This window comes from Salmo salar, chromosome 17, assembly GCF_965601325.2.
Source record: "Salmo salar chromosome 17, fSalSal1, whole genome shotgun sequence".
Taxonomy (NCBI): domain Eukaryota; kingdom Metazoa; phylum Chordata; class Actinopteri; order Salmoniformes; family Salmonidae; genus Salmo; species Salmo salar.
Genome location: NC_138307.1, coordinates 69,077,474 through 69,103,449, shown reverse-complemented (window position 1 = coordinate 69,103,449; position 25,976 = coordinate 69,077,474). Strand labels below are relative to the sequence as shown.

Genomic DNA, 25,976 nt, shown 5'->3' with positions numbered 1-25,976 from the left:
TGTCTCCTGTTGTGACGTTATGTCCACGTCTCCTGTTGTGACGTTATGTCCACGTCTCCTGTTGTGACGTTATGTCCACGTCTCCTGTTGTGACGTTATGTCCATGTCTCCTGTTGTGACGTTATGTCCATGTCTCCTATTGTGACGTTTTGTCCACGTGTCCTGACTCTGTGTGTGTGTTTGGATTCTGTACAAGCCGAGGCCAAACCAAAGCCATAATTACATTAAACAACCAATCCAAGCTGTTTGTTCACACTGTGTGATGTTAAGTGCCGTTCTGATTTGTTTCCAGCCAGCCTATTCCCTACATAGTGCACTACTTTTGACCAGGGCCTATAGGGTTCTGGTGATGAGTAGTAGACTGTATAGGGAGTAGAATTCCATTTTGGGACACAGCCCAGTAATGTATCCATTGAAGGGTGTTTGTGTTAACCTCTTGACTGGGGCTGGATGGAACGCTGATTATATCTGTAGCCACGTCATTTGCCGGAGTGCACCCTGAATTACAGATGTGTTCATATGCCAATGGTCTGCTAATGAATTTGACCTTTTTAATTTCCCTCTGCTTATTTACACGCACACACACACACACACACACACACTGTCCCAACTTCCCACCCTTCCACCCTCACAAACGGTCCCAACTTCCCACCCTTCCACCCTCACAAACGGTTGTCTAATGACACTGACCTTTTTATTCGCTGTGTTTGTTGATGTGTTTATCAGCTGCCTGCTGATTGGCTCCTGCGGTGGTGGGTGGGAGCCCGTTATTAAGCACCTCTCAGGGCCGCGGGGACAACAACAGGCAATCACAGAACAATCCCCAGTTAGCTGCATTGTGTTGATGTGTGATTAGGACCACAGGACCCCTCTGGGTGTCTGAGAGCACAGGACGAAGGTGGGGAGACAGACTGGATGTCTGAGAGAGAACAGGACGAAGGTGGGGAGACAGACTGGGTGTCTGAGAGAACAGGATGAAGGTGGGGAGACAGACTGGGTGTCTGAGAGAACAGGATGAAGGTGGGGAGACAGACTGGGTGTCTGAGAGAGAACAGGATGAAGGTGGGGAGACAGACTGGGTGTCTGAGAGAGAACAGGATGAAGGTGGGGAGACAGACTGGGTGTCTGAGAGAACAGGATGAAGGTGGGGAGACAGACTGGGTGTCTGAGAGAACAGGATGAAGGTGGGGAGACAGACTGGGTGTCTGAGAGAGAACAGGACGAAGGTGGGGAGACAGACTGGGTGTCTGAGAGAACAGGACGAAGGTGGGGAGACAGACTGGGTGTCTGAGAGAACAGGACGAAGGTGGGGAGACAGACTGGGTGTCTGAGAGAACAGGATGAAGGTGGGGAGACAGACTGGGTGTCTGAGAGAGAACAGGATGAAGGTGGGGAGACAGACTGGGTGTCTGAGAGAGAACAGGATGAAGGTGGGGAGACAGACTGGGTGTCTGAGAGAACAGGACGAAGGTGGGGAGACAGACTGGGTGTCTGAGAGAGAACAGGACGAAGGTGGGGAGACAGACTGGGTGTCTGAGAGAACAGGATGAAGGTGGGAGACAGACTGGGTGTCTGAGAGAACAGGATGAAGGTGGGGAGACAGACTGGGTGTCTGAGAGAGAACAGGATGAAGGTGGGGAGACAGACTGGGTGTCTGAGAGAGAACAGGATGAAGGTGGGGAGACAGACTGGGTGTCTGAGAGAACAGGATGAAGGTGGGGAGACAGACTGGGTGTCTGAGAGAACAGGATGAAGGTGGGGAGACAGACTGGGTGTCTGAGAGAACAGGATGAAGGTGGAGAGACAGACTGTGTGTCTGAGAGAGAACAGGATGAAGGTGGGGAGACAGACTGGGTGTCTGAGAGAGAACAGGATGAAGGTGGGGAGACAGACTGGGTGTCTGAGAGAGAACAGGATGAAGGTGGGGAGACAGACTGGGTGTCTGAGAGAGAACAGGATGAAGGTGGAGAGACAGACTGGGTGTCTGAGAGAACAGGATGAAGGTGGGGAGACAGACTGGGTGTCTGAGAGAGAACAGGATGAAGGTGGGGAGACAGACTGGGTGTCTGAGAGAACAGGATGAAGGTGGGGAGACAGACTGGGTGTCTGAGAGAACAGGATGAAGGTGGGGAGACAGACTGGGTGTCTGAGAGAGAACAGGATGAAGGTGGGGAGACAGACTGGGTGTCTGAGAGAGAACAGGACGAAGGTGGGGAGACAGACTGGGTGTCTGAGAGAACAGGACGAAGGTGGGGAGACAGACTGGGTGTCTGAGAGAACAGGATGAAGGTGGGGAGACAGACTGGGTGTCTGAGAGAACAGGACGAAGGTGGGGAGACAGACTGGGTGTCTGAGAGAGAACAGGATGAAGGTGGGGACACAGACTGGGTGTCTGAGAGAGAACAGGATGAAGGTGGGGAGACAGACTGGGTGTCTGAGAGAGAACAGGATGAAGGTGGGGAGACAGACTGGGTGTCTGAGAGAGAACAGGATGAAGGTGGGAGACAGACTGGGTGTCTGAGAGAGAACAGGATGAAGGTGGGGAGACAGACTGGGTGTCTGAGAGAGAACAGGATGAAGGTGGGGAGACAGACTGGGTGTCTGAGAGAACAGGATGAAGGTGGGGAGACAGACTGGGTGTCTGAGAGAGAACAGGATGAAGGTGGGGAGACAGACTGGGTGTCTGAGAGAGAACAGGATGAAGGTGGGGAGACAGACTGGGTGTCTGAGAGAACAGTACGAAGGTGGGGAGACAGACTGGGTGTCTGAGAGAGAACAGGATGAAGGTGGGAGACAGACTGGGTGTCTGAGAGAACAGGATGAAGGTGGGAGACAGACTGGGTGTCTGAGAACAGGATGAAGGTGGGGAGACAGACTGGGTGTCTGAGAGAACAGGATGAAGGTGGGAGACAGACTGGGTGTCTGAGAACAGGATGAAGGTGGGGAGACAGACTGGGTGTCTGAGAGAGAACAGGATGAAGGTGGGGAGACAGACTGGGTGTCTGAGAGAACAGGATGAAGGTGGGGAGACAGACTGGGTGTCTGAGAGAGAACAGGACGAAGGTGGGAGACAGACTGGGTGTCTGAGAACAGGATGAAGGTGGGGAGACAGACTGGGTGTCTGAGAGAACAGGATGAAGGTGGGGAGACAGACTGGGTGTCTGAGAACAGGATGAAGGTGGGGAGACAGACTGGGTGTCTGAGAGAACAGGACGAAGGTGGGGAGACAGACTGGGTGGATGCACACACACACTTGGACACACACACGCGGATCCACACATTTGAACACAGATATTGTACATTCTCAGACACAGGCTCATCCCAGAACTGTGGACACAAATTTACCTATAAACACCCACACACCACAGGTTTACCTATAAACACCCACACACCACAGGTTTACCTATAAACACCCACACACCACAGGTTTACCTATAAACACACACACACCACAGGTTTACCTATAAACACCCACACACCACAGGTTTACCTATAAACACACACACACCACAGGTTTACCTATAAACACGCACACACCACAGGTTTACCTATAAACACGCACACACCACAGGTTTACCTATAAACACGCACACACCACAGGTTTACCTATAAACACACACACACCACAGGTTTACCTATAAACACCCACACACCACAGGTTTACCTATAAACACCCACACACCACAGGTTTACCTATAAACACCCACACACCACAGGTTTACCTATAAACACCCACACACCACAGGTTTACCTATAAACACGCACACACCACAGGTTTACCTATAAACACGCACACACCACAGGTTTACCTATAAACACCCACACACCACAGGTTTACCTATAAACACCCACACACCACAGGTTTACCTATAAACACACACACACCACAGGTTTACCTATACACACCCACACACCACAGGTTTACCTATAAACACCCACACACCACAGGTTTACCTATAAACACCCACACACCACAGGTTTACCTATAAACACCCACACACCACAGGTTTACCTATAAACACCCACACACCACAGGTTTACCTATAAACACCCACACACCACAGGTTTACCTATAAACACCCACACCCCACAGGTGTACCTATAAACACACACACACCACAGGTTTACCTATAAACACACACACCCCACAGGTGTACCTATAAACACCCACACACCACAGGTTTACCTATAAACACCCACACACCACAGGTGTACCTATAAACACACACACCAGTAAACACTCAAGTTATTCTGGTGTTTACGACTAAATGAGACTCCACCGTAAAAAACAAATGGAACACCCATTTAGATGTGAGAATGCATCGCTCCTTTATCTGTCATAAAATGGATTGAGCCTAACCACCTCGTTGACTGTTTTACAGCTGTTAAAAATGTACATTTTGCATCTTATAAAAATGAATGAATCTCTACGATTTGTACCTAAAATCCCTTTTACCTGTTTTCACAGCTCAGTGTGTCTGTGTGTGTTCACAGTATATCTAGGGAGGGAGAGAGACGGACGGTTTGGCTCAAGGTGTGTGTTGGGACAAAGACTGTTTATCTGAGGAAACAGGAGCAGGGAAGTTGGAATGTCAGACCTGTTAAAAACTGTCTCTTGGTTTGAAGGAAAAGGGAGTTTACTTTGAGCCTATGATACAAGTTCCAGCTGTCATGTGGCTTGCATGAGAAGTTTGATGAAAAATAACATGATGTGTGTGGTGCTATGATAATGAATCTCACTGTACACTCAGACATACATAGTACACACACACACACACACACACACACACACACACGACCCCGCTGAGTGAATATCTTCATCTATAAACTGATCACCCAACTCAGTGGTTGCCATGGGTGATGCTTTGAGTGGGCGGGTTCCGCCTCCGCCCCTCCTCCAGAGTGTAATGATGCGACCATCACCGTGGTAACCCCCTGAGGAGAAAGGAGGGAGAGAGAGAGGGGATGTGTGTGTACATCTTCATTAGCACCATGGTGATATGTATTTCATTGCCTTCTGTGGGGGGGGGGGGGCTCTCTGTGCTACATTAGGTCCATATGGAACCTTTTTGGGGTGCACACACAGTACACACACACACACAGTACACACACACACACACACACAGTACACACACAAACACACACACACAGTACACAAACACACACACACACTCTCTACCGCACCTGCTGTCTCTAACTCTGAATGATCGGCTATGAAAAGCCAACTGACATTTACTCCTGAGGTGCTGACCTGTTGAACCCTCTACAACCACTGTGATTATTATTATTTGGCCCTGCTGGTCATCTATGAACGTTTGAACATCTTGGCCTTGTTCTGTTATAATCTCCACCCGGCACAGCCAGAAGAGGACTGACCACCCCTCAGAGCCTGGTTCCTCTCTAGGTTTCTTCCTAGGTTCTGGCCTTTCTAGGGAGTTTTTCCTAGCCACTGTGCTTCTACATCTGCATTGCTTGCTGTTTGGGGTTTTAGGCTGGGTTTCTGTACAGCACTTTGTGACATCTGCTGATGTAAGAAGGGCTTTAAGTAAAGTTGATTGACACACAGTACACAAACACACACAGTACACAAACACACACAGTACACACACACATACACAGTACACACACCCATACACAGTATCACACACACATACACAGTATCACACACACGTACACAGTACACACACACATACACAGTACACACACAGTACACACAGTACACACACACACACACACACTACACACACACACAGTGCACAAACACACAGTACACACACACAAACACACAGTACAAACACACAGTACAAACACACAGTACAAACACACAGTGCACAAACACACAGTGCACAAACACACACAGTACACACACAGTACACACACAGTACACACACAGTACACACACAGTACACACACATACACACACACACACAAACGCACAGTACACACACACACAGTACACACACACACAATACGCACACAGTACACACGCTCACAGACACTTTCAGACACACACAGTGTACACACACAGTACACACACACACACACACACACGACCCCACTGAGTGAACATCTCTACATCTATAACCTGATCACCCAACCCAGTGGTTGCCATCGGTGATGCTTTGTTGTGGGCAGGTTCCTCCGCCTCCCCTCCGCCGGGGTGTAATGATGCTGCCATCACGTGGTAACCCCCTGAGGAGAAAGGAGGAAGAGAGAGCGAGGGATGATTAGGAGGTTTGACATAGAATGCTGTCTGGGGAAACCACAACATTCTCAGGATTAGTGTTAGGGTCGGAGACACAACTCTGTGTGTGTGTGTGTGTGTGTGTGTGTGTGTGTGTGTGTGTGTGTGTGTGTGTGTGTGTGTGTGTGTGTGTGTGTGTGTGTGTGTGTGTGTGTGTGTGTTGGGGAGCCATCTGTTAAAAGGTGAGTGTGATATAAGCACACACAGCTTCCAAGGCGATGATGATGATAAAGGTTTTAACCCACCCTGGCAAAGCATATTCTGCTCCCCCCACCTCATCTTCCTGCATGTGGCATGTCTAGCTGTGCACTGTTGAATAGCGGAAACCGGGTTACTGACATTTCCCGAGATTTCCCACTCCCTTTTCCCGGGATAAAGAACTGTGAGAAACCGGTAAATGATAATAAATATTTTCTATGGACAGCATGACGTTGAATAGGACTGTTATGCTGTGTCTAAATCTGTCTTCTCTGTGGACCACGGCCTACTCTGCTATCTGCATGATGAATCATCAACGCTCTGAGTGGGGACAGACCTCGCATCTCCATATGGAACGCAGTTTACAATGCATGTTTCATCTCGTCCTGGTCACTTTTTTTCTTGTGAAAGGTAGGACTACATTTGCTGCAGAATAGCCTATGCTACATTAATATCAGGATTGCATGCGTATCTAATTTACACATTTCTATCTGGATTTTGGGGGTCACCTTATTTTTTCATTGTAAAGATGCAAAATTGCAGCTGTAGAGTTTTAAAACAGCCTATCACTCGAATATCATTGCTTTAAATCAGTGCGCACGCGAGCACTCTCTGTCGTTCTCTCTCCATCAATTCTATTAAAATTGCATCCAAAATAGATAGGCCTAATCATCTTCAAGATATACAGTACCAGTCAAAAGTTTGGACGCCTACTCATTCTAGGGTTTTTCTTTATTTTTACTATTTTCTACATTGTAGAATAATAGTGAAGACATCAAAACTATGAAATAACACATATGGACTCATGTAGTAACCAGATAAGGGTTAAACAAATCAAAATATATTTGAGATTCTTCAAAGTAGCCACCCTTTGCCTTTATCAGCTTTGCACACTCTTGGAATTCTCTCAACCAGCTTCACCTGGAATGCTTCTCCAACAGTCGTGAAGGAGTTCCCACGTATGCTGAGCACTTGTTGGCTGCTTTTCCTTCACTCTGTGGTCCAACTCATCCCAAACCATCTCAATTGGGTTGAGGTTGGGTGATTGTGGAGGCCAGGTCATCTGATGCAGCACTCCATCACTCTCCTTCTTGGTCAAATAGCCAGTCTCAACGTCAACAGTGAAGAGGCGACTCCAGGATGCTGGCCTTATTGGCAGAGTTGCAAAGAAAAAGCCATATCTCAGACTGGCCAATAATAAGAAAAGATTGATGGGCAAAAGAACACAGACACTGGACAGAGGAACTATGCCTAGAAGGCCATCATCCCGGAGTCGCCTCTCCACTGTTGACGTTGAGACTGGTGTTTTGCGGGAACTATTTAATGAAGCTGCCAGCTGAGGACTTGTGAGGCGGCTGTTTCTCAAACTAGACACTCTAATGTACTTGTCCTCTTGCTCAGTTGTGCACCGGGGCCTCCCACTCTATTTATTCTGGTTAGAGCCAGTTTGCGCTGTTCTGTGAAGGGAGTAGTACACAGCGTTGTACGAGATTTTCAGTTTCTTGGCAATTTCTTGCATGTAATAGCCTTAATTTCTCAGAACAAAAATAAACTGACGAGTTTCAGAAGAAAATTCTTTGTTTCTGGCCATTTTGAGCCTGTAATCGAACCCACAAATGCTGATGCTCCAGATACTCAACTAGTCTAAAGAATGCCAGTTTTATTGCTTCTTTAATTTAACATTTAACATTTAAGTCATTTAGCAGACGCTCTTATCCAGAGCGACTTACAAATTGGTGCATTCACCTTATGATATCCAGTGGAACAACCACTTTACAATAGTGCATCTAAATCTTTTAAGGGGGGGGGGGGGGGGGTTAGAAGGATTACTTTATCCTATCCTAGGTATTCCTTAAAGAGGTGGGGTTTCAGGTGTCTGCGGAAGGTGGTGATTGACCCCGCTGTCCTGGCGTCGTGAGGGAGCTTGTTCCACCATTGGGGTGCCAGAGCAGCGAACAGTTTTGACTGGGCTGAGCGGGAACTGTGCTTCCTCAGAGGTAGGGAGGCGAGCAGGCCAGAGGTGGATGAACGCAGTGCCCTTGTTTGAGTGTAGGGCCTGATCAGAGCCTGAAGGTACGGAGGTGCCGTTCCCCTCACAGCTCCGTAGGCAAGCACCATGGTCTTGTAGCGGATGCGAGCTTTGACTGGAAGCCAGTGGAGAGAGCGGAGGAGCGGGGTGACGTGAGAGAACTTGGGAAGGTTGAACACCAGACGGGCTGCGGCGTTCTGGATGAGTTGTAGGGGTTTAATGGCACAGGCAGGGAGCCCAGCCAACAACGAGTTGCAGTAATCCAGACGGGAGATGACAAGTGCCTGGATTAGGACCTGCGCCGCTTCCTGTGTGAGGCAGGGTCGTACTCTGCGAATGTTGTAGAGCATGAACCTACAGGATCGGGTCACCGCCTTGATGTTAGTGGAGAACGACAGGGTGTTGTCCAGGGTCGCGCCGAGGCTCTTAGCACTCTGGGAGGAGGACACAAGGGAGTTGTCAACCGTGATGGCGAGATCATGGAACGGGCAGTCCTTCCCCGGGAGGAAGAGCAGCTCCGTCTTGCCGAGGTTCAGCTTGAGGTGGTGATCCGTCATCCACACTGATATGTCTGACAGACATGCAGAGATGCGATTCGCCACCTGGTTGTCAGAAGGGGGAAAGGAGAAGATTAATTGTGTGTCATCTGCATAGCAATGATATGAGAGACCATGTGAGGATATGACAGAGCCAAGTGACTTGGTGTATAGCGAGAATAGGAGTGGGCCTAGAACAGAGCCCTGGGGGACACCAGTGGTGAGAGCACGTGGTGCGGAGACAGATTCTCGCCACGCCACCTGGTAGGAGCGACCTGTCAGGTAGGACGCAATCCAAGCGTGGGCCGCGCCGGAGATGCCCAGCTCGGAGAGGGTGGAGAGGAGGATCTGATGGTTCACGGTATCAAAGGCAGCAGATAGGTCTAGAAGGATGAGAGCAGAGGAGAGAGAGTTAGCTTTAGCAGTGCGGAGAGCCTCCGTGACACAGAGAAGAGCAGTCTCAGTTGAATGCCAAGTCTTGAAACCTGACTGATTAGGATCAAGAAGGTCATTCTGAGAGAGATAGCAAGAGAGCTGGCCAAGGACGGCACGTTCAAGAGTTTTGGAGAGAAAGGAAAGAAGGGATACTGGTCTGTAGTTGTTGACATCGGAGGGATCGAGTGTAGGTTTTTTCAGAAGCGGTGCAACTCTCGTTCTCTTGAAGACGGAAGGGACGTAGCCAGCGGTCAAGGATGAGTTGATGAGCGAGGTGAGGTAGGGGAGAAGGTCTCCGGAAATGGTCTGGAGAAGAGAGGAGGGGATAGGGTCAAGTGGGCAGGTTGTTGGGCGGCCGGCCGTCACAAGACGCGAGATTTCATCTGGAGAGAGAGGGGAGAAAGAGGTCAAAGCACAGGGTAGGGCAGTGTGAGCAGGACCAGCGGTGTCGTTTGACTTAGCAAACGAGGATCGGATGTCGTCAACCTTCTTTTCAAAATGGTTGACGAAGTCATCCGCAGAGAGGGGGGAGGGGGAGGAGGATTCAGGAGGGAGGAGAAGGTAGCAAAGAGCTTCCTAGGGTTAGAGGCTGATGCTTGGAGTTTAGAGTGGTAGAAAGTGGCTTTAGCAGCAGAGACAGAGGAGGAAAATGTAGAGAGGAGGGAGTGAAAGGATGCCAGGTCCGCAGGGAGGCGAGTTTTCCTCCATTTCCGCTCGGCTGCCCGGAGCCCTGTTCTGTGAGCTCGCAGTGAGTCGTCGAGCCACGGAGCAGGAGGGGAGGACCGAGCCGGCCTGGAGGATAGGGGACAGAGGAAATCAAAGGATGCAGAGAGGGAGGAGAGGAGGGTTGAGGAGGCAGAATCAGGAGATAGGTTGGAGAAGGTTTGAGCAGAGGGAAGAGATGATAGGATGGAAGAGGAGAGAGTAGCGGGAGAGAGAGAGCGAAGGTTGGGACGGCGCAATACCATCCGAGTAGGGGCAGAGTGAGAAGTGTTGGATGAGAGCAAGAGGGAAAAGGATACAAGGTAGTGGTCGGAGATTTGGAGGGGAGTTGCAATGAGATTAGTGGAAGAACAGCATCTAGTAAAGATGAGGTCAAGCGTATTGCCTGCCTTGTGAGTAGGGGGGGAGGGTGAGGTCAAAAGAGGAGAGGAGTGTAAAGAAGGAGGCAGAGAGGAATGAGTCGAAGGTAGACGTGGGGAGGTTAAAGTCACCCAGAACTGTGAGAGGTGAGCCATCCTCAGGAAAGGAACTTATCAAGGCGTCAAGCTCATTGATGAACTCTCCAAGGGTACCTGGAGGGCGATAAATGATAAGGATGTTAAGCTTGAAAGGGCTGGTAACTGTGACAGCATGGAATTCAAATGAGGAGATAGACAGATGGGTCAGGGGAGAAAGAGAGAATGTCCACTTGGGAGAGATGAGGATTCCAGTGCCACCACCCCGCTGGCTCGATGCTCTAGGGGTATGCGAGAACACGTAGTCAGACAAGGAGAGAGCAGTAGGAGTAGCAGTGTTATCTGTGGTAATCCATGTTTCCGTCAGCGCCAGGAAGTCTAGGGACTGGAGGGTAGCATAGGCTGAGATGAACTCAGCCTTGTTGGCCGCAGACCGGCAGTTCCAGAGGCTGCCGGAGACCTGGAACTCCACGTGGGTCGTGCACGCTGGGACCACCAGGTTAGAGTGGCAGCGGCCACGCGGTGTGGAGCGTTTGTATGGCCTGTGCAGAGGGGAGAGAACAGGGATAGACAGACACATAGTAGACAAGCTACAGAAGAGGCTACGCTAATGCAAAGGAGATTGGACTGACAAGTGGACTACACGTCTCGAATGTTCAGAAAGTTAAGCTTACATTGCAAAAATCTTATTGACTAAAATGATACAGTACTGCTGGCTGGTGGAGTAGGCTAGCTAGCAGTGGCTGCGTTGTTGACTTTGAACGTGTAGCTGGCTAGGTAACCTCGATAGTTTCAGTACTACACCTTGTCATGATACAAAGCAACTTTGTAGCTAGCTAGCTAACATAACACTAATCAAGACGTTCCTTGTATGTATTTAGTTTCTACAATGCTGCTCGTCGGTAATAGTTGGCTGGGTTAGGAAAAATGGCGTTGCGGGGGACGGAAATTACCTCGATGGCTGGCTAGCTAACCTCGGTAATTACTAAACTACACAATTATCGAGCTATGACAAAGACAACTAAGTAGCTAGCTAGCTAACAATACACTAGTCAAATCGTTCCGTTGTAAAGTATTAGTATCTACAGCGCTACTAGTCGGTAACGGTTGGCTAGCTAGCAGTGGGTTAATGATGACTAGGTGTGTTGACTAAGTCTGGCGCTGCGTCGCGGCTGGCTAGCTCACCTCGATAATTACTCAAACTACACAAGTATCTTAGATACAGAGACAGCAAAGACAACTATGTAGCTGGCTAACTAACACTAACACCACACTAATCAAGTCGTTACGTTGTAATGTAATAGTTTCTACAGTGCTGCTAGTCGGTAGAAGTTGGCTAGCTAGCAGTGATGACAAGCTAGCTAGCAGCTAGGAGTGTTGACTACGTTAGGAGGACGAAGATAGCTAGCCTCGATAATTACTCAATTACTCTAAAACCACACAATTATCTTTGATACAAAGACGGCTATGTAGCTAGCTAAGAAGAATTGCTCAGATCAAACAAATCAAGCCGTTGTAATGTAGTGAAGTGTAATATTACCTGTGGAGCGAAGAGTAGTGCGACTGCTCGCTCCAAGCTCCAAACCTAATTAGAACAACAGTTTTCAGCTGTGCTAACATAATTGCAAAAGGGTTTTCTAATGATCAATTAGCATTTTAAAATGATAAACTTGGATTAGCTAACAACGTGCCATTGGAACACAGGAGGGATGGTTGCTGATAATGGGCCTATGTAGATATTCCATAAAAATCTACCGTTTCCAGCTACAATAGTCATTTACAACATTAGCAATGTTTACACTGTATTTCTGATCAATTTGATGTTATTGTAATGGACAAAAAATATGCTTTTCTTTCAACAACAAGGACTTTTCCAAGTGACCCCAAGCTTTTGAACGGTAGTACATATACACACACCCATACAGTGCAATCAGAAATTATTCAGGCCCTTTGACTTTTTCCACATTTTGTTACGTTACAGCCTTATTCTAAAATGATTGAATAGTTTTTTTCTCCTCTTCAATCTACACCCAATAGCCTATTATGACGAAGCAAATTGAAATCAAGCTCAACAGAAGTTGGGTGATGCAACAGTACTACGACCCAAAACACAGGAGTAAATCAACAACAGAATGGCTTCAACAGAATCTTCAGGACTGACTGGGCCACTCCAGACCTCAACCTGATTGAGATGCTGTGGCATGACCTCAACCTGATTGAGATGCTCTGGCATGACTTCAACCTGATTTGAGATGCTGTGGCATGACTTCAACCTGATTTGAGATGCTGTGGCATGACTTCAACCTGATTTGAGATGCTGTGGCATAACCTCAACCTGATTTGAGATGCTGTGGCATGACTTCAACCTGATTTGAGATGCTGTGGCATAACCTCAACCTGATTTGAGATGCTGTGGCATGACCTCAACCTGATTGAGATGCTGTGGCATGACCTCAACCTGATTGAGATGCTGTGGCATGACCTCAACCTGATTGAGATGCTGTGGCATGACCTCAACCTGATTGAGATGCTGTGGCATGACCTCAACCTGATTGAGATGCTGTGGCATGACCTCAACCTGATTGAGATGCTGTGGCATGACCTCAACCTGATTGAGATGCTGTGGCATGACCTCAACCTGATTGAGATGCTGTGGCATGACCTCAACCTGATTTGAGATGCTGTGGCATGACCTCAGCCTGATTTGAGAGGCTGTGTCATAACCTCAACCTGATTGAGAGGCTGTGGCATGACCTCAACCTGATTGAGAGGCTGTGGCATGACCTCGAGTGGTTCACACCAGACGTCCCAAGAATATTGCTGAACTGAAACAGTTTTGTAAAGAGGAATGGTCCAGAATTCCTCCTGACCGTAGTGCAGGTCTGATCCGCAACTACAGAAAACGTTTGGTTGAGGTTATTGCTGCCAAAGGAGGGTCAACCTGTTATTAAAGCTAAGGGTTCACATACTTTTCCCACCCTGCACTGTGAATGTTTACACGGTGTGTTCAATAAAGACATGAAAACGTATTATTGTGTGTGTGTGTTATTAGTTTAAGCAGACTGTGTTTGTCAGTTGTTGTGACCTAGATGAAGATCAGATCAAATTTTATGACCAATTTATGCAGAAATCCAGGTATTTCTTGCCACTGTATATATCTCAATATATCAATGTGTTAGCCTACCTCTTTCAGGTAATTAATGCAATGCACTATTAGCCTTATATTTAGCTAATGAATGATGGGTAATGCGTAAGCTTCTAACTTACAGCCTTTGTCTCTTGGGCAGTATGCACCTGCACTCCGCTGGCTTCTCTCCTTAATAAAACGCCCCTTAGCTCTTGCTGTCCCAGGAAAAGATAGCCTAGAATTGCTTGATGGATGTTTTTTTAAGCATTTCTTAAACTAATTGAATATTTGAAGAGGGATGCAGGCTTGCTCTTGTTAGGTGAATGTTAAATACAGCAGCCAATAGAATGCATGGGGAGTTTGAAAGAACAGAGTGCGATGGTGGTAGGTTATAGCAGTTATTTGTTCAGATCAATAACTAGTCAACGTTCGTGAAGAGAAGTGAAAGCCGTCGGCAGCTTCTAGTGATTTGTTCTTGGGATGGAACATTTTGTAAAATACCGGGAAAATATTCAACCCTACTATGTACATGCTGTCGGCTTGATCCATACATTATCCAAACCCTTTCATTAGTTCATCATGCATGATACTGGATGTGAATAAGAATACAATACATGTTGGTCTTTTTCCAGTTACAGAGAGCTGAGGTTGTAAATAAGCATCTCTCTGTGAGGAACTATGACATTCCGCTCTCAATTTGTGCATCATTCCATTAGAGAAGTAGTTGGTTGGATGCATTCACTGATGTAAACACTAACAGCGGGTGCTGATTGGCTATGATCTGCACTTTAACTCGCCAGAGAGGCCTTTGATTTGACGTGATCGGAGGTGACAGCTTGTGATAGGTGTTTTCCACTCTTCTATGAAGAGGCCTCGAGAAGAAGCTTTTTTTAGTGACATTTCATTGTCATGTGACTGTTTACGTCTTAAATGGTGCCCTATTCCCATTATATTGCACTACTTTTGACCAGGGCTCATAGGGTTCTGGTCAAAAGTAGTGCACTATGTAGGGGTTAGGGTGCCATTTGGACACAAACACTGAATCGTTCCTGTGAAGTGAACACCAATCCTCAAACAGGAGGGAGGGAGAGAGAGAAAGTTTATATTTCCATTTAGATTGAAGCAGGGCCGAACATGCCTAATGCCATCCAGCCAAGATTTGTTTGCAGAACTACTGCATGTGTTATTTACAATTTACTGCGTGAACGCACGCACGCACGCATACATGCACACTGGAACAAACACACATAGAAAGATAATCAACTCTTTTACAACCTTACACCCCCCCCCCCCCCCCCCACACACACTGGAACAAAGAGAATCTACCCTTTCATAACCAAACACACAGCCCTCCCTCACTGGGGTAAAGGGGAGTCACACATGAGTAGGACAGCGTCTGGCAGATCATTCATCAACGTCAGCATGGCCTCACGCCTCTGAGACTCCCTCTGCACACGCCGGACGGCTCACATGCTTCTGCTACTTCAGTGTGTGTGAGCGTGTTATTTGTGTTTGTAGGACCCTGCCTCCAGACTTGAATGTGGGGTGACACGAGTCACAGCCGACACAGGAGTCAGCGGTTTTGGGTCAGTGATGAGAGTGACGTGGCGGAACGCACAGGGTTAAATGCTCTGGCCCTCTCCATCCATGGGGGCCGCCCCTCGATTAATGGGGAAACCCCCTGACCCGTTTCAGGGGCACGACTGAGCCCCTTTACAGCCCACTCCAGACCCCTCTACAAGACCTTGAATGTGTGTATCTGTTCGTAACAGAGACAGGACAGCAGTACAGGGGTAGAAGATTTGGGATAGTTTCCATGTCAATTCAGTGTGTACATTAATACCATTTTATTTGATCAATTCCACAGTTTCAGCAATATGGCAAGGCCTAGTAGTGGACCGTTCAATAGAGAGCATCCACTGGGCAGACAGCAGTTCAACGTCTAGTTCTGATTTACATTAGGTTAAGTTGTCAACTAACGTGAATTCAATGTGAAATCAACAACAAATGTCACCATTTCATTGGATTTATGTTAAAAGTTGGGACTTTTTGCTAATCCAATCTGTTTTCCATGTTGATTCAACGTCATCAAATAGATTTTTGGGGTTGAAATTACTTTGAAACAACGTTGATTCAACCAGTTTTTGACCAGAGTGCATCATGGCAGCTTTAAGTTCCTTTCGCTATTTCACTCAGGACACCCTGATGCACTCAAGGTCCAACAATGCTCAATATGTCCTCTATCATCACAATCAGTGAGAGGAATGAGAGAAACTGTTCCTTAGATCACTCTCTTTATAGGAAGATGACTAGTGTACACTAGAGCTTCAAAGTCATCAAGGACACATCCCGCCACTTACGCCGGATACCTCCCCTGCTCTCGCCTGTGTTCTGGAGTGTTTACAACTCTAATAACTGCTATTATCACCTGCTCAGGCATTTCTATGGCGATACCACTGCATTAACGGCGGCAGCCAATGACACGACAGTCTGAGTGCTCACTGTGCACTCTTCATCATTAGCTCTCAGAGATGGGGCCTTTCACACTCTGACGGAATTTACGCCGGTAAATTGCTGAATTTTTAGACCCATTTTGTGTATCGCCGGCCTCAATTAAATTTGCTTTCAGCTAGGCTCCGACACAAAATAGAACAAAAAGAAGTGCAAAGTGCAAGTCAGCCATGTTTCACTGTGTGTGTGTGTGTGTGTGTGTGTGTGTGTGTGTGTGTGTGTGTGTGTGTGTGTGTGTGTGTGTGTGTGTGTGTGTGTGTGTGTGTGTGTGTGTGTGTGTGTGTGTGTGTGTGTGTGTGTGTGTGTGTGTGTGTGTGCGCGCCGGCGCGCTTTGGTTTTAATGCATTTGGTAGAGGAGTACTAGAGAGAGTGTGACTGTGAGTCTGTTGCTTAAAGCTAGAGTGTTTGTGGAAAGAGAGTGAGTTGTCAATAAAGTTGTCTCATGGGAGAACTTTCACCAGCCCCCAGAATGCATTTCGTCTCCTCCTCGTGTAACAGTTAAATAAGATGGAGAGGTCCCACTGTTGTCAAGACCTCTGTGAATTCTCTCTCTCTTTCCCTGTCTCTCTCGCCCTTCGTCTCTCTCTCTCCTTCTCTCAATCCGCGGCCCCTGATTACTTTTTAATGATTTCTGCTGCTAAGACGAATGGCTATGTTAAATGAGCAGAATTAGACAAGGCGAGCGGAGCCAGAGCATTTGTTCCAGGAGTAATAGATCTGGGATCCATTGTTTACCATTCCTGACCTGCTGATATCCAGCCTCACTAACTCATAGTAGGAGAGAGAAAGAATAGTGGACTTAGTGTTTAAACACCAAAGAAAGAGAGAAAAAAAGAGAGATTTAATCGTTCATCATTCTTTTAAGTTTTTTAGCAGCTGAAGGTGATTTGATAGTGAAAGCTAACAGTTGTATGGCTGATTCATTGGAGTTGGCTTTAGTTCTTACCCAATAGCAGGATGACCATCATCTCTTTGGCTCTCACAGCAACTCCTTCCATCGTCTCTGTGATGACAAATAGAGAAAGTCCTCTTCCTCCATCACACACTCACTGGGGGTTCTGGAGTCTCTGTGTGTGTACTGTGTGTGTGTGTGTGTGTGTGTGTGTGTGTGTGTGTGTGTGTGTGTGTGTGTGTGTGTGCGACTGTGCACGTGCCTGTACATCTGCTTGTGTCTAGAAGTGCCAGCCCTCCCCTGCTGAGTGAATGGGTCCCTGCTCTCCTCTGTCCGGCAGGCAGGGGGCCGTGGGCAATGGGACTGGGGGGGTCCCCTGGCGGAGTTTCATGACAGGGACCAGCCTTGTGGAGCTCTGGGTATGGGCAGCGCTACAGATCATTACCCCCCAGCAGGGAGAGGGACCAGGGGGCCAGCCAGTAGTCCCTTTAATCAGTACCTGCCCTGTTCAGGCCACTGCTGGTCCCTGCTGACTACACCCTGCCACTGTTGCCAGCTGGGCATCTTCAACAGTGTAAGAGTTGGTACAGCCAGCTGCCGCTGCTAACCAATACTGCTGCAGTTCTATTTTTGTTTCATCAGACCAGAGGACATTTCTACAAAAAGTGTGATCTTTGTCCCCATGTGCAGTTGCAAACCGTAGTCTGGCTTTTAATGGCGGTTTTGGAGCAGAGGCTTCTTCCTTGCTGAGCAGCCTTTCAGGTTATGTCGATATAGGACTCGGTTTACTGTGGATATAGATACTTTTGTACCTGTTTCCTCCAGCATCTTCACAAGGTCCTTTGCTGTTGTTCTGGGATTGATTTGCACTTTTCGCACCAAAGAAAGAAGGGCCAGAAGTATACAGAATGGTGTCGTCTGCGTAGAGGTGGATCAGAGAATCACCAGCAGCAAGAGCGACATCATTGATGTATACAGAGAAGAGAGTCGGCCCGAGAATTGAATGCTGTGGTACCCCCATAGAGACTGCCAGAGGTCCGGACAACAGGCCCTCCGATTTGACACACTGAACTCTATCAGAGAAGTAGTTGGTGAACCAGGCGAGGCAATTATTTGAGAAACCAAGGCTGTTGAGTCTGCCGATAAGACGGTGATGATTGACAGAGTCGAAAGCCTTGGCCAGGTCGATGAATACGGCTGCACAGTATTGTCTCTTATCGATGGCGGTTATGATATCGTTTAGGACCTTGAGCGTGGCTGAGGTGCACCCATGACGAGCTCTGAAACAAGATTGCATAGGGGAGAAGGTACGGTGGGATTCAAAATGGTCGGTAATCTGTTTGTTAACTTGGCTTTCGAAGACCTTAGAAAGGCAGGGTAGGATAGATATAGGTCTGTAGCAGTTTGGGTCTAGAGTGTCTCCCCCTTTGAAGAGGGGGTTGACCGCGGCAGCTTTCCAATCTTTGGGAATCTCAGATGATACGAAAGAGAGGTTGAACAGGCTAGTAATAGGGGTTGCAATAATTTCAGCAGATAAAAAGAGAGGGTCTAGATTGTCTAGCCCGGCTGATTTGTAGGGGTCCAGGTTTGGCACCTCTTTAAGAACATCAGCTATCTGGATTTGGGTGAAGGAGAAATGGGGGGGGGCTTAGGCTAGTTGCTGTGGGGAGTGCAGTGCTGTTGACCGGGGTAGGGGTAGCCAGGTGGAAAGCATGGCCAGCCGTAGAAAAATGCTTATTGAAATTCTCAATTATAGTGGATTTATCAGTGGTGACCGTGTTTCCTAGCCTCAGAGCAGTGGGCAGCAGGGAGGAGGTGCTCTTATTCTCCATGGACTTTACAGTGTCCCAGAACTTTTTTGAGTTTGTGCTACAGGATGCAAATCTCTGCTTGAAAAAGCTAGCCTTAGCTTTTCTAACTGCCTGTGTATATTGGTTCCTAATTTCCCTGAAAAGTTGCATATCGCAGGGGATTTTCGATGCTAATGCAGAACGCCACAGGATGTTTTTGTGCTGATCAAGGGCAGTCAGGTCTGGAGAGAACCAAGGGCTATATCTGTTCCTGGTTCTACATTTTTTGAAAGGGACATGCTTATTTCAGATGGTGAAGAAGGCACTTTTAAAGAATGACCAGGCATCCTCTACTGACGGGATGAGGTCAATATCCTTCCAGGATACCCGGGCCAGGTTGATTAGAAAGGCCTGCTTGCTGAAGTGTTTCAGGGAGCGTTTGATAGTGATGAGGGGTGGTCGTTTGACCGCAGACCCGTTACGGATGCAGGCAATGAGGCAGTGATCGCTGAGATCTTGGTTGAAAACAGCGAGGTATATTTGGAGGGCAAGTTGGTTAGGATGATATCTATGAGGGTGCCGTGTTTACCGATTTGGGGTTGTACCTGGTGGATTCATTGATCATTTGTGAGAGATTGAGGGCATCAAACTTAGATTGTAGGATGGCCGGGGTGTTAAGCATGTCCCAGTTTAGGTCACCTAGCAGCACGAGCTCTGAAGATAGATGGGGGGCAATCAGTTCACATATGGTATCCAGGGCACAGCTGGGGGCAGAGGGTGGTCAATAACAAGCGGCAATGGTGAGAGACTTGTTTCTGGAAAGGTGGATTTTTAAGATCGAATTGTTTGGGTACAGACCTGGATAGTAAGACTGCAGGCTATCTCTGCAGTAGATTGCAACACCGCCCCCTTTGGCAGTTCTATCTTGTCGGAAAATGGTATAGTTAGGGATGGACATTTCAGGGTTTTTGGTGGTTTTCCTGAGCCAGGATTCAGACACGGCTAGGACATCAGGGTTGGCAGAGTGTGCTAGGGCAGTGAATAAAACAAACTTAGGGAGGAGGCTTCTAATGTTAACATGCATGAAACCAAGGCTTTTACGGTTACAGAAGAAAACAAATGATAGCGCCTGGGGAATGGGAGTGGAGCTAAGCACTGCAGGGCCTGGATTAACCACCACATCACCAGAGGAACAGAGGAGGAGTAGGATAAGGGTACGGCTAAATAACTGGTCATCTAATACGTCCAGAACAGAGTGTTAAAGGAGCAGATTTCTGGGCACGGCAGAGTTGATTCAAGGCATAATGTACAGACAAAGGTATGGTAGGATGTGAATACAGTGAGGGTAAACCTGTGCATAGAGTGAAGATGAAAGAGATATTGTCTCTAGAAATATAATTTAAACCAGGTGACATCACCGCATGTGTGGTAGGTGGAACTAAAGTGTTAAATAAGGCGTATTGAGCAGGGCTAGAGGCTCTACAGTGAAATAAGGCAATAATTACTAACCAAAACGGCAATGGACAAGTCATATTGACGTTAGCGAGAGGCATGTGTAGCCGAGTGATCGTAGGAGTCCAGTGAGTGGCTTCAGGCAGCTAGCGGGCCGGGGCTAGCAAGCTAACAGAAGGGCCTTGGAGGGACGTCGCGACGGAAGAAAGTCTGTTGTGGCCCCCTCGTGCTATTACGTCGGCAGACGGATCAGCTGCCTCTGAATGCAACGTCAACACAAGAACTGTTCGACGGGAGCGAGGTCCATCCAGAAATGGTTTGTCGAGATTGGTGTGGAAGAACTTAACTGGCTTCCACATAGCCCTGACCTCAACCCCATTGAACACCTGTGGGATGAATTAGAACGCCGACTGCGAGCCAGGTCCAAATACTTCTGGTCATGTAGTGTAGGTCTGTGGCAGTGGTGCCAAGTTAGGTGTGTGTATGTGTGTGTGTATTGAAGTGTCTGCTTCCGTCCTGCTATTTGTAACACTACTCTGGCTAACCTGTAATGACTGTAGTTTTGTCAGAGCTCGCTGGGGATCTTGTCATGCGTGTAGGCATAGGTACACACCTACACACACACTCACCTGATCTCTCTCTCTCACACACACACACACACACACACACACACACACACACACCTCCTGCCACTCCTTTGACACGGTGGTATATCGTTGACAATGACAAGCTCCCAACAGCATCCAGTCCCTGACAGGAGAATATAGTCATTGTATTAGATTGGTTGCTTGCTGACGGCTTTGCACATCGGACAGGAGAGACTTGACAGACCCACTCCTCAACACTGGTGTTACACTGCATCTGCTCTCCTTCTAGTGGCTGTAAGGAGATACTGCATCCCAAATTGCACCATATTCCCTATATAGTGTACTACTTTTGTCCAGAGCCCTGGGACCTGGTCAAAAGTAGTGCACTATATAGGGAATAGGGTGTCATTTGGGACTCAGTGATATGTTTCCTGGTTAAGGGAGGACAAGGGAGTGGCTGAATTACAAGGATCACTGGGCTCAGAGCTGAGGCGACAGTGACAGTTTTGTGGTTGAAATGAAACATGTTATGTGGGATGAGGTTAGGACTCTTTCACATTGTCAAACCACAATATGTGTCATATTTATTTCTTTATTTGATATATAATTTGAACTGCGTTCTTTTTTATAATGAGAACAAAGAGCAAAACATAGTTTCACTCGTGTCTATAAGTATTAACAGCTGAAACATATTCTCTACCTCCATGTAAGGAGCTTTATTAGTTCTGCCTGAAATGAAACATTTCATGTATAATTCTGAATGTATTAAGCCTGTATTTGTGTGTCCTCTCCAGAGCACAGTAGTAGTGGAGAAGTCCATCCAGGACCTGATGACTCTGATGCAGGACCTGAGTGCCTACTCCAACCAGTTCCTGGAGATGGTCTGTGACAAGCTGAAGGAGTACAAGGAGGTCTGCAACACCTCATACAGGTAAGAGTTAGACTGACTCAGGACCAGCTGAAGGAGTACAAGGAGGTCTGCAACACCTCATACAGGTAAGAGTTAGACTGACTCAGGACCAGCTGAAGGAGTACAAGGAGGTCTGCAACACCTCATACAGGTAAGAGTTAGACTGACTCAGGACCAGCTGAAGGAGTACAAGGAGGTCTGCAACACCTCATACAGGTAAGAGTTAGACTGACTCAGGACCAGCTGAAGGAGTACAAGGAGGTCTGCAACACCTCATACAGGTAAGAGTTAGACTGACTCAGGACCAGCTGAAGGATAACAGGGAGGTCTGCAACACCTCATACAGGTAAGAGTTAGACTGACTCAGGACCAGCTGAAGGAGTACAAGGAGGTCTGCAACACCTCATACAGGTAAGAGTTAGACTGACTCAGGACCAGCTGAAGGAGAACAAGGTCTGCAACACCTCATACAGGTAAGAGTTAGACTGACTCAGGACCAGCTGAAGGAGTACAAGGAGGTCTGCAACACCTCATACAGGTAAGAGTTAGACTGACTCAGGACCAGCATGAGGAAAGTGGTTCCTCTCTTCCTTGCTAGAAGGTATAGAAACTCAAACTGTCAGTTTGTTCTGCCTGAGTGTATATTGGACTTCAGCAGTGCTCTCTCTCTGACACACCCTCACACCTGTGCTGTGTTTGTCTTCATCTGGCTGAACCCCAGGCTTAGGTTTAGGCTGACCTCTGTGCAGATGGAGAGACAGCGCTCTGCCGCCCCTCTACTCCTCCATCCTCTACCCCTCCATCCTCTACCCCTCCATCCTCTACCCCTCCATCCTCTACCCCTCCTCTACTCCTCCATCCTCTACCTCTCCATCCTCTACCTCTCCATCCTCTACCTCTCCATCCTCTACCCCTCCATCCTCTACACCTCCATCCTCTACACCTCCATCCTCTACTCCTCCATCCTCTACCCCTCCATCCTCTACCTCTCCATCCTCTACCTCTCCATCCTCTATACCTCCATCCTCTACACCTCCATCCTCTACCCCTCCATCCTCTACACCTCCATCCTCTACACCTCCATCCTCTACCTCTCCATCCTCTATACCTCCATCCTCTACCTCTCCATCCTCTACTCCTCCATCCTCTACCCCTCCATCCTCTACCTCTCCATCCTCTACTCCTCCATCCTCTACCCCTCCATCCTCTACCTCTCCATCCTCTACCCCTCCATCCTCTACCCCTCCATCCTCTACCTCTCCATCCTCTATCTCTCCATCCTCTATACCTCCATCCTCTACACCTCCATCCTCTATACCTCCATCCTCTACACCTCCATCCTCTACCCCTCCATCCTCTACACCTCCATCCTCTACTCCTCCATCCTCTACTCCTCCATCCTCTACCTCTCCATCCTCTACCTCTCCATCCTCTACACCTCCATCCTCTATACCTCCATCCTCTACCTCTCCATCCTCTACCTCTCCATCCTCTACCCCTCCATCCTCTACCCCTCCATCCTCTACACCTCCATCCTCTACCTCTCCATCCTCTACCCCTCCATCCTCTACCCCTCCTCTACACCTCCATCCTCTATACCTCCATCCTCTACACCTCCATCCTCTATACCTCCATCCTCTACTCCTCCATCCTCTACTCCTCCATCCTCTACCTCTCCATCCTCTACCTCTCCATCCTCTATACCTCCATCCTCTACCCCTCCATCCTCTACCTCTCCATCCTCTATCTCTCCATCCTCTATACCTCCATCCTCTACACCTCCATCCTCTATACCTCCATCCTCTACACCTCCATCCTCTACCTCTCCATCCTCTACCCCTCCATCCTCTACCTCTCCATCCTCTATACCTCCATCCTCTACCTCTCCTATACTCCTCTATCCTCTACACCTCCATCCTCTACACCTCCATCCTCTACCTCTCCATCCTCTACCCCTCCATCCTCTATCTCTCCATCCTCTACACCTCCATCCTCTATACCTCCATCCTCTACACCTCCATCCTCTACCTCTCCATCCTCTACCCCTCCATCCTCTACCTCTCCATCCTCTATACCTCCATCCTCTATACCTCCATCCTCTACCTCTCCTATACTCCTCTATCCTCTACACCTCCATCCTCTACACCTCCATCCTCTACCTCTCCATCCTCTACCCCTCCATCCTCTACCTCTCCATCCTCTATACCTCCATCCTCTATACCTCCATCCTCTACCTCTCCATCCTCTATACCTCCATCCTCTATACCTCCATCCTCTACCTCTCCATCCTCTACACCTCCATCCTCTACCCCTCCATCCTCTACCCCTCCATCCTCTACCCCTCCATCCTCTACCCCTCCATCCTCTATACCTCCATCCTCTACCCCTCCATCCTCTACCTCTCCATCCTCTATCTCTCCATCCTCTATACCTCCATCCTCTACACCTCCATCCTCTATACCTCCATCCTCTACACCTCCATCCTCTACCTCTCCATCCTCTACCCCTCCATCCTCTACCTCTCCATCCTCTATACCTCCATCCTCTACCTCTCCTATACTCCTCTATCCTCTACACCTCCATCCTCTACACCTCCATCCTCTACCTCTCCATCCTCTACCCCTCCATCCTCTATCTCTCCATCCTCTACACCTCCATCCTCTATACCTCCATCCTCTACACCTCCATCCTCTACCTCTCCATCCTCTACCCCTCCATCCTCTACCTCTCCATCCTCTATACCTCCATCCTCTATACCTCCATCCTCTACCTCTCCTATACTCCTCTATCCTCTACACCTCCATCCTCTACACCTCCATCCTCTACCTCTCCATCCTCTACCCCTCCATCCTCTACCTCTCCATCCTCTATACCTCCATCCTCTATACCTCCATCCTCTACCTCTCCATCCTCTATACCTCCATCCTCTATACCTCCATCCTCTACCTCTCCATCCTCTATACCTCCATCCTCTACCCCTCCATCCTCTACCCCTCCATCCTCTACCCCTCCATCCTCTACTCCTCCATCCTCTACCTCTCCATCCTCTATACCTCCATCCTCTACACCTCCATCCTCTACCTCTCCATCCTCTACCCCTCCATCCTCTACCTCTCCATCCTCTACACCTCCATCCTCTACCTCTCCATCCTCTACCCCTCCATCCTCTACCTCTCCATCCTCTATACCTCCATCCTCTACACCTCCATCCTCTACCTCTTCTATACTCCTCCATCCTCTACCTCTCCTATACTCCTCCATCCTCTACATCTCCTATACTCCTCCATCCTCTACCCCTCCATCCTCTACCCCTCCATCCTCTACCCCTCCATCCTCTACCTCTCCATCCTCTACCTCTCCATCCTCTACCTCTCCTATACTCCTCCATCCTCTACACCTCCATCCTCTACCTCTCCATCCTCTACCTCTCCTATACTCCTCCATCCTCTACACCTCCATCCTCTACCTCTCCTATACTCCTCCATCCTCTACACCTCCATCCTCTACACCTCCATCCTCTACCTCTCCATCCTCTACCCCTCCATCCTCTACTCCTCCATCCTCTACCCCTCCATCCTCTACACCTCCATCCTCTACCTCTCCATCCTCTACCCCTCCATCCTCTACACCGCCATCCTCTACCTCTCCATCCTCTACTCCTTCATCCTCTTCCTCTCCATCCTCTACCTCTCCTATACTCCTCCATCCTCTACCTCTCCATCCTCTACCCCTCCATCCTCTACTCCTCCATCCTCTACCTCACCATCCTCTACACCTCCATCCTCTACTCCTCCATCCTCTACTCCTCCATCCTCTACTCCTCCATCCTCTACCCCTCCATCCTCTACCACTCCATCCTCTACCTCTCCATCCTCTACTCCTCCATCCTCTTCCTCTCCATCCTCTACCACTCCATCCTCTACCTCTCCATCCTCTTCCTCTCCATCCTCTACCCCTCCATCCTCTACACCTCCATCGTCTACCTCTCCATCCTCTACCACTCCATCCTCTACCCCTCCATCCTCTACCCTTCCATCCTCTACCCCTCCATCCTCTACCCTTCCATCCTCTACCCCTCCATCCTCTA

General features: G+C 48.4%; 1 protein-coding gene and 1 long non-coding RNA gene across 4 annotated transcripts in view; both read left to right on the top strand.

Moving 5' to 3' along the window:
• LOC106609610 (exocyst complex component 4) overlaps positions 1-25,976 on the top strand; it is a 343,805-nt gene that overhangs the window by 243,769 nt on the left and 74,060 nt on the right. The window contains exon 12 of the mRNA XM_045700059.2: positions 21,774-21,910. Coding sequence (XP_045556015.2) covers positions 21,774-21,910 — 137 coding nt within the window. The remainder of the gene's footprint in view (positions 1-21,773; positions 21,911-25,976) is intronic.
• LOC145861417 (uncharacterized) lies at positions 33-4,978 on the top strand. Of its 3 annotated transcripts, none has more exons than XR_014381211.1 (4): positions 33-1,963; positions 2,004-2,902; positions 2,940-3,021; positions 3,101-4,978. It is a non-coding gene; the product is annotated as an uncharacterized LOC145861417 (long non-coding RNA). The 3 variants fall into 3 exon arrangements; XR_014381210.1 differs by lacking the exon at positions 3,101-4,978 and having other exon boundaries at positions 36-1,963; positions 2,004-2,289; positions 2,414-2,902; positions 2,940-3,089; XR_014381209.1 differs by lacking the exon at positions 3,101-4,978 and having other exon boundaries at positions 34-1,963; positions 2,940-3,089.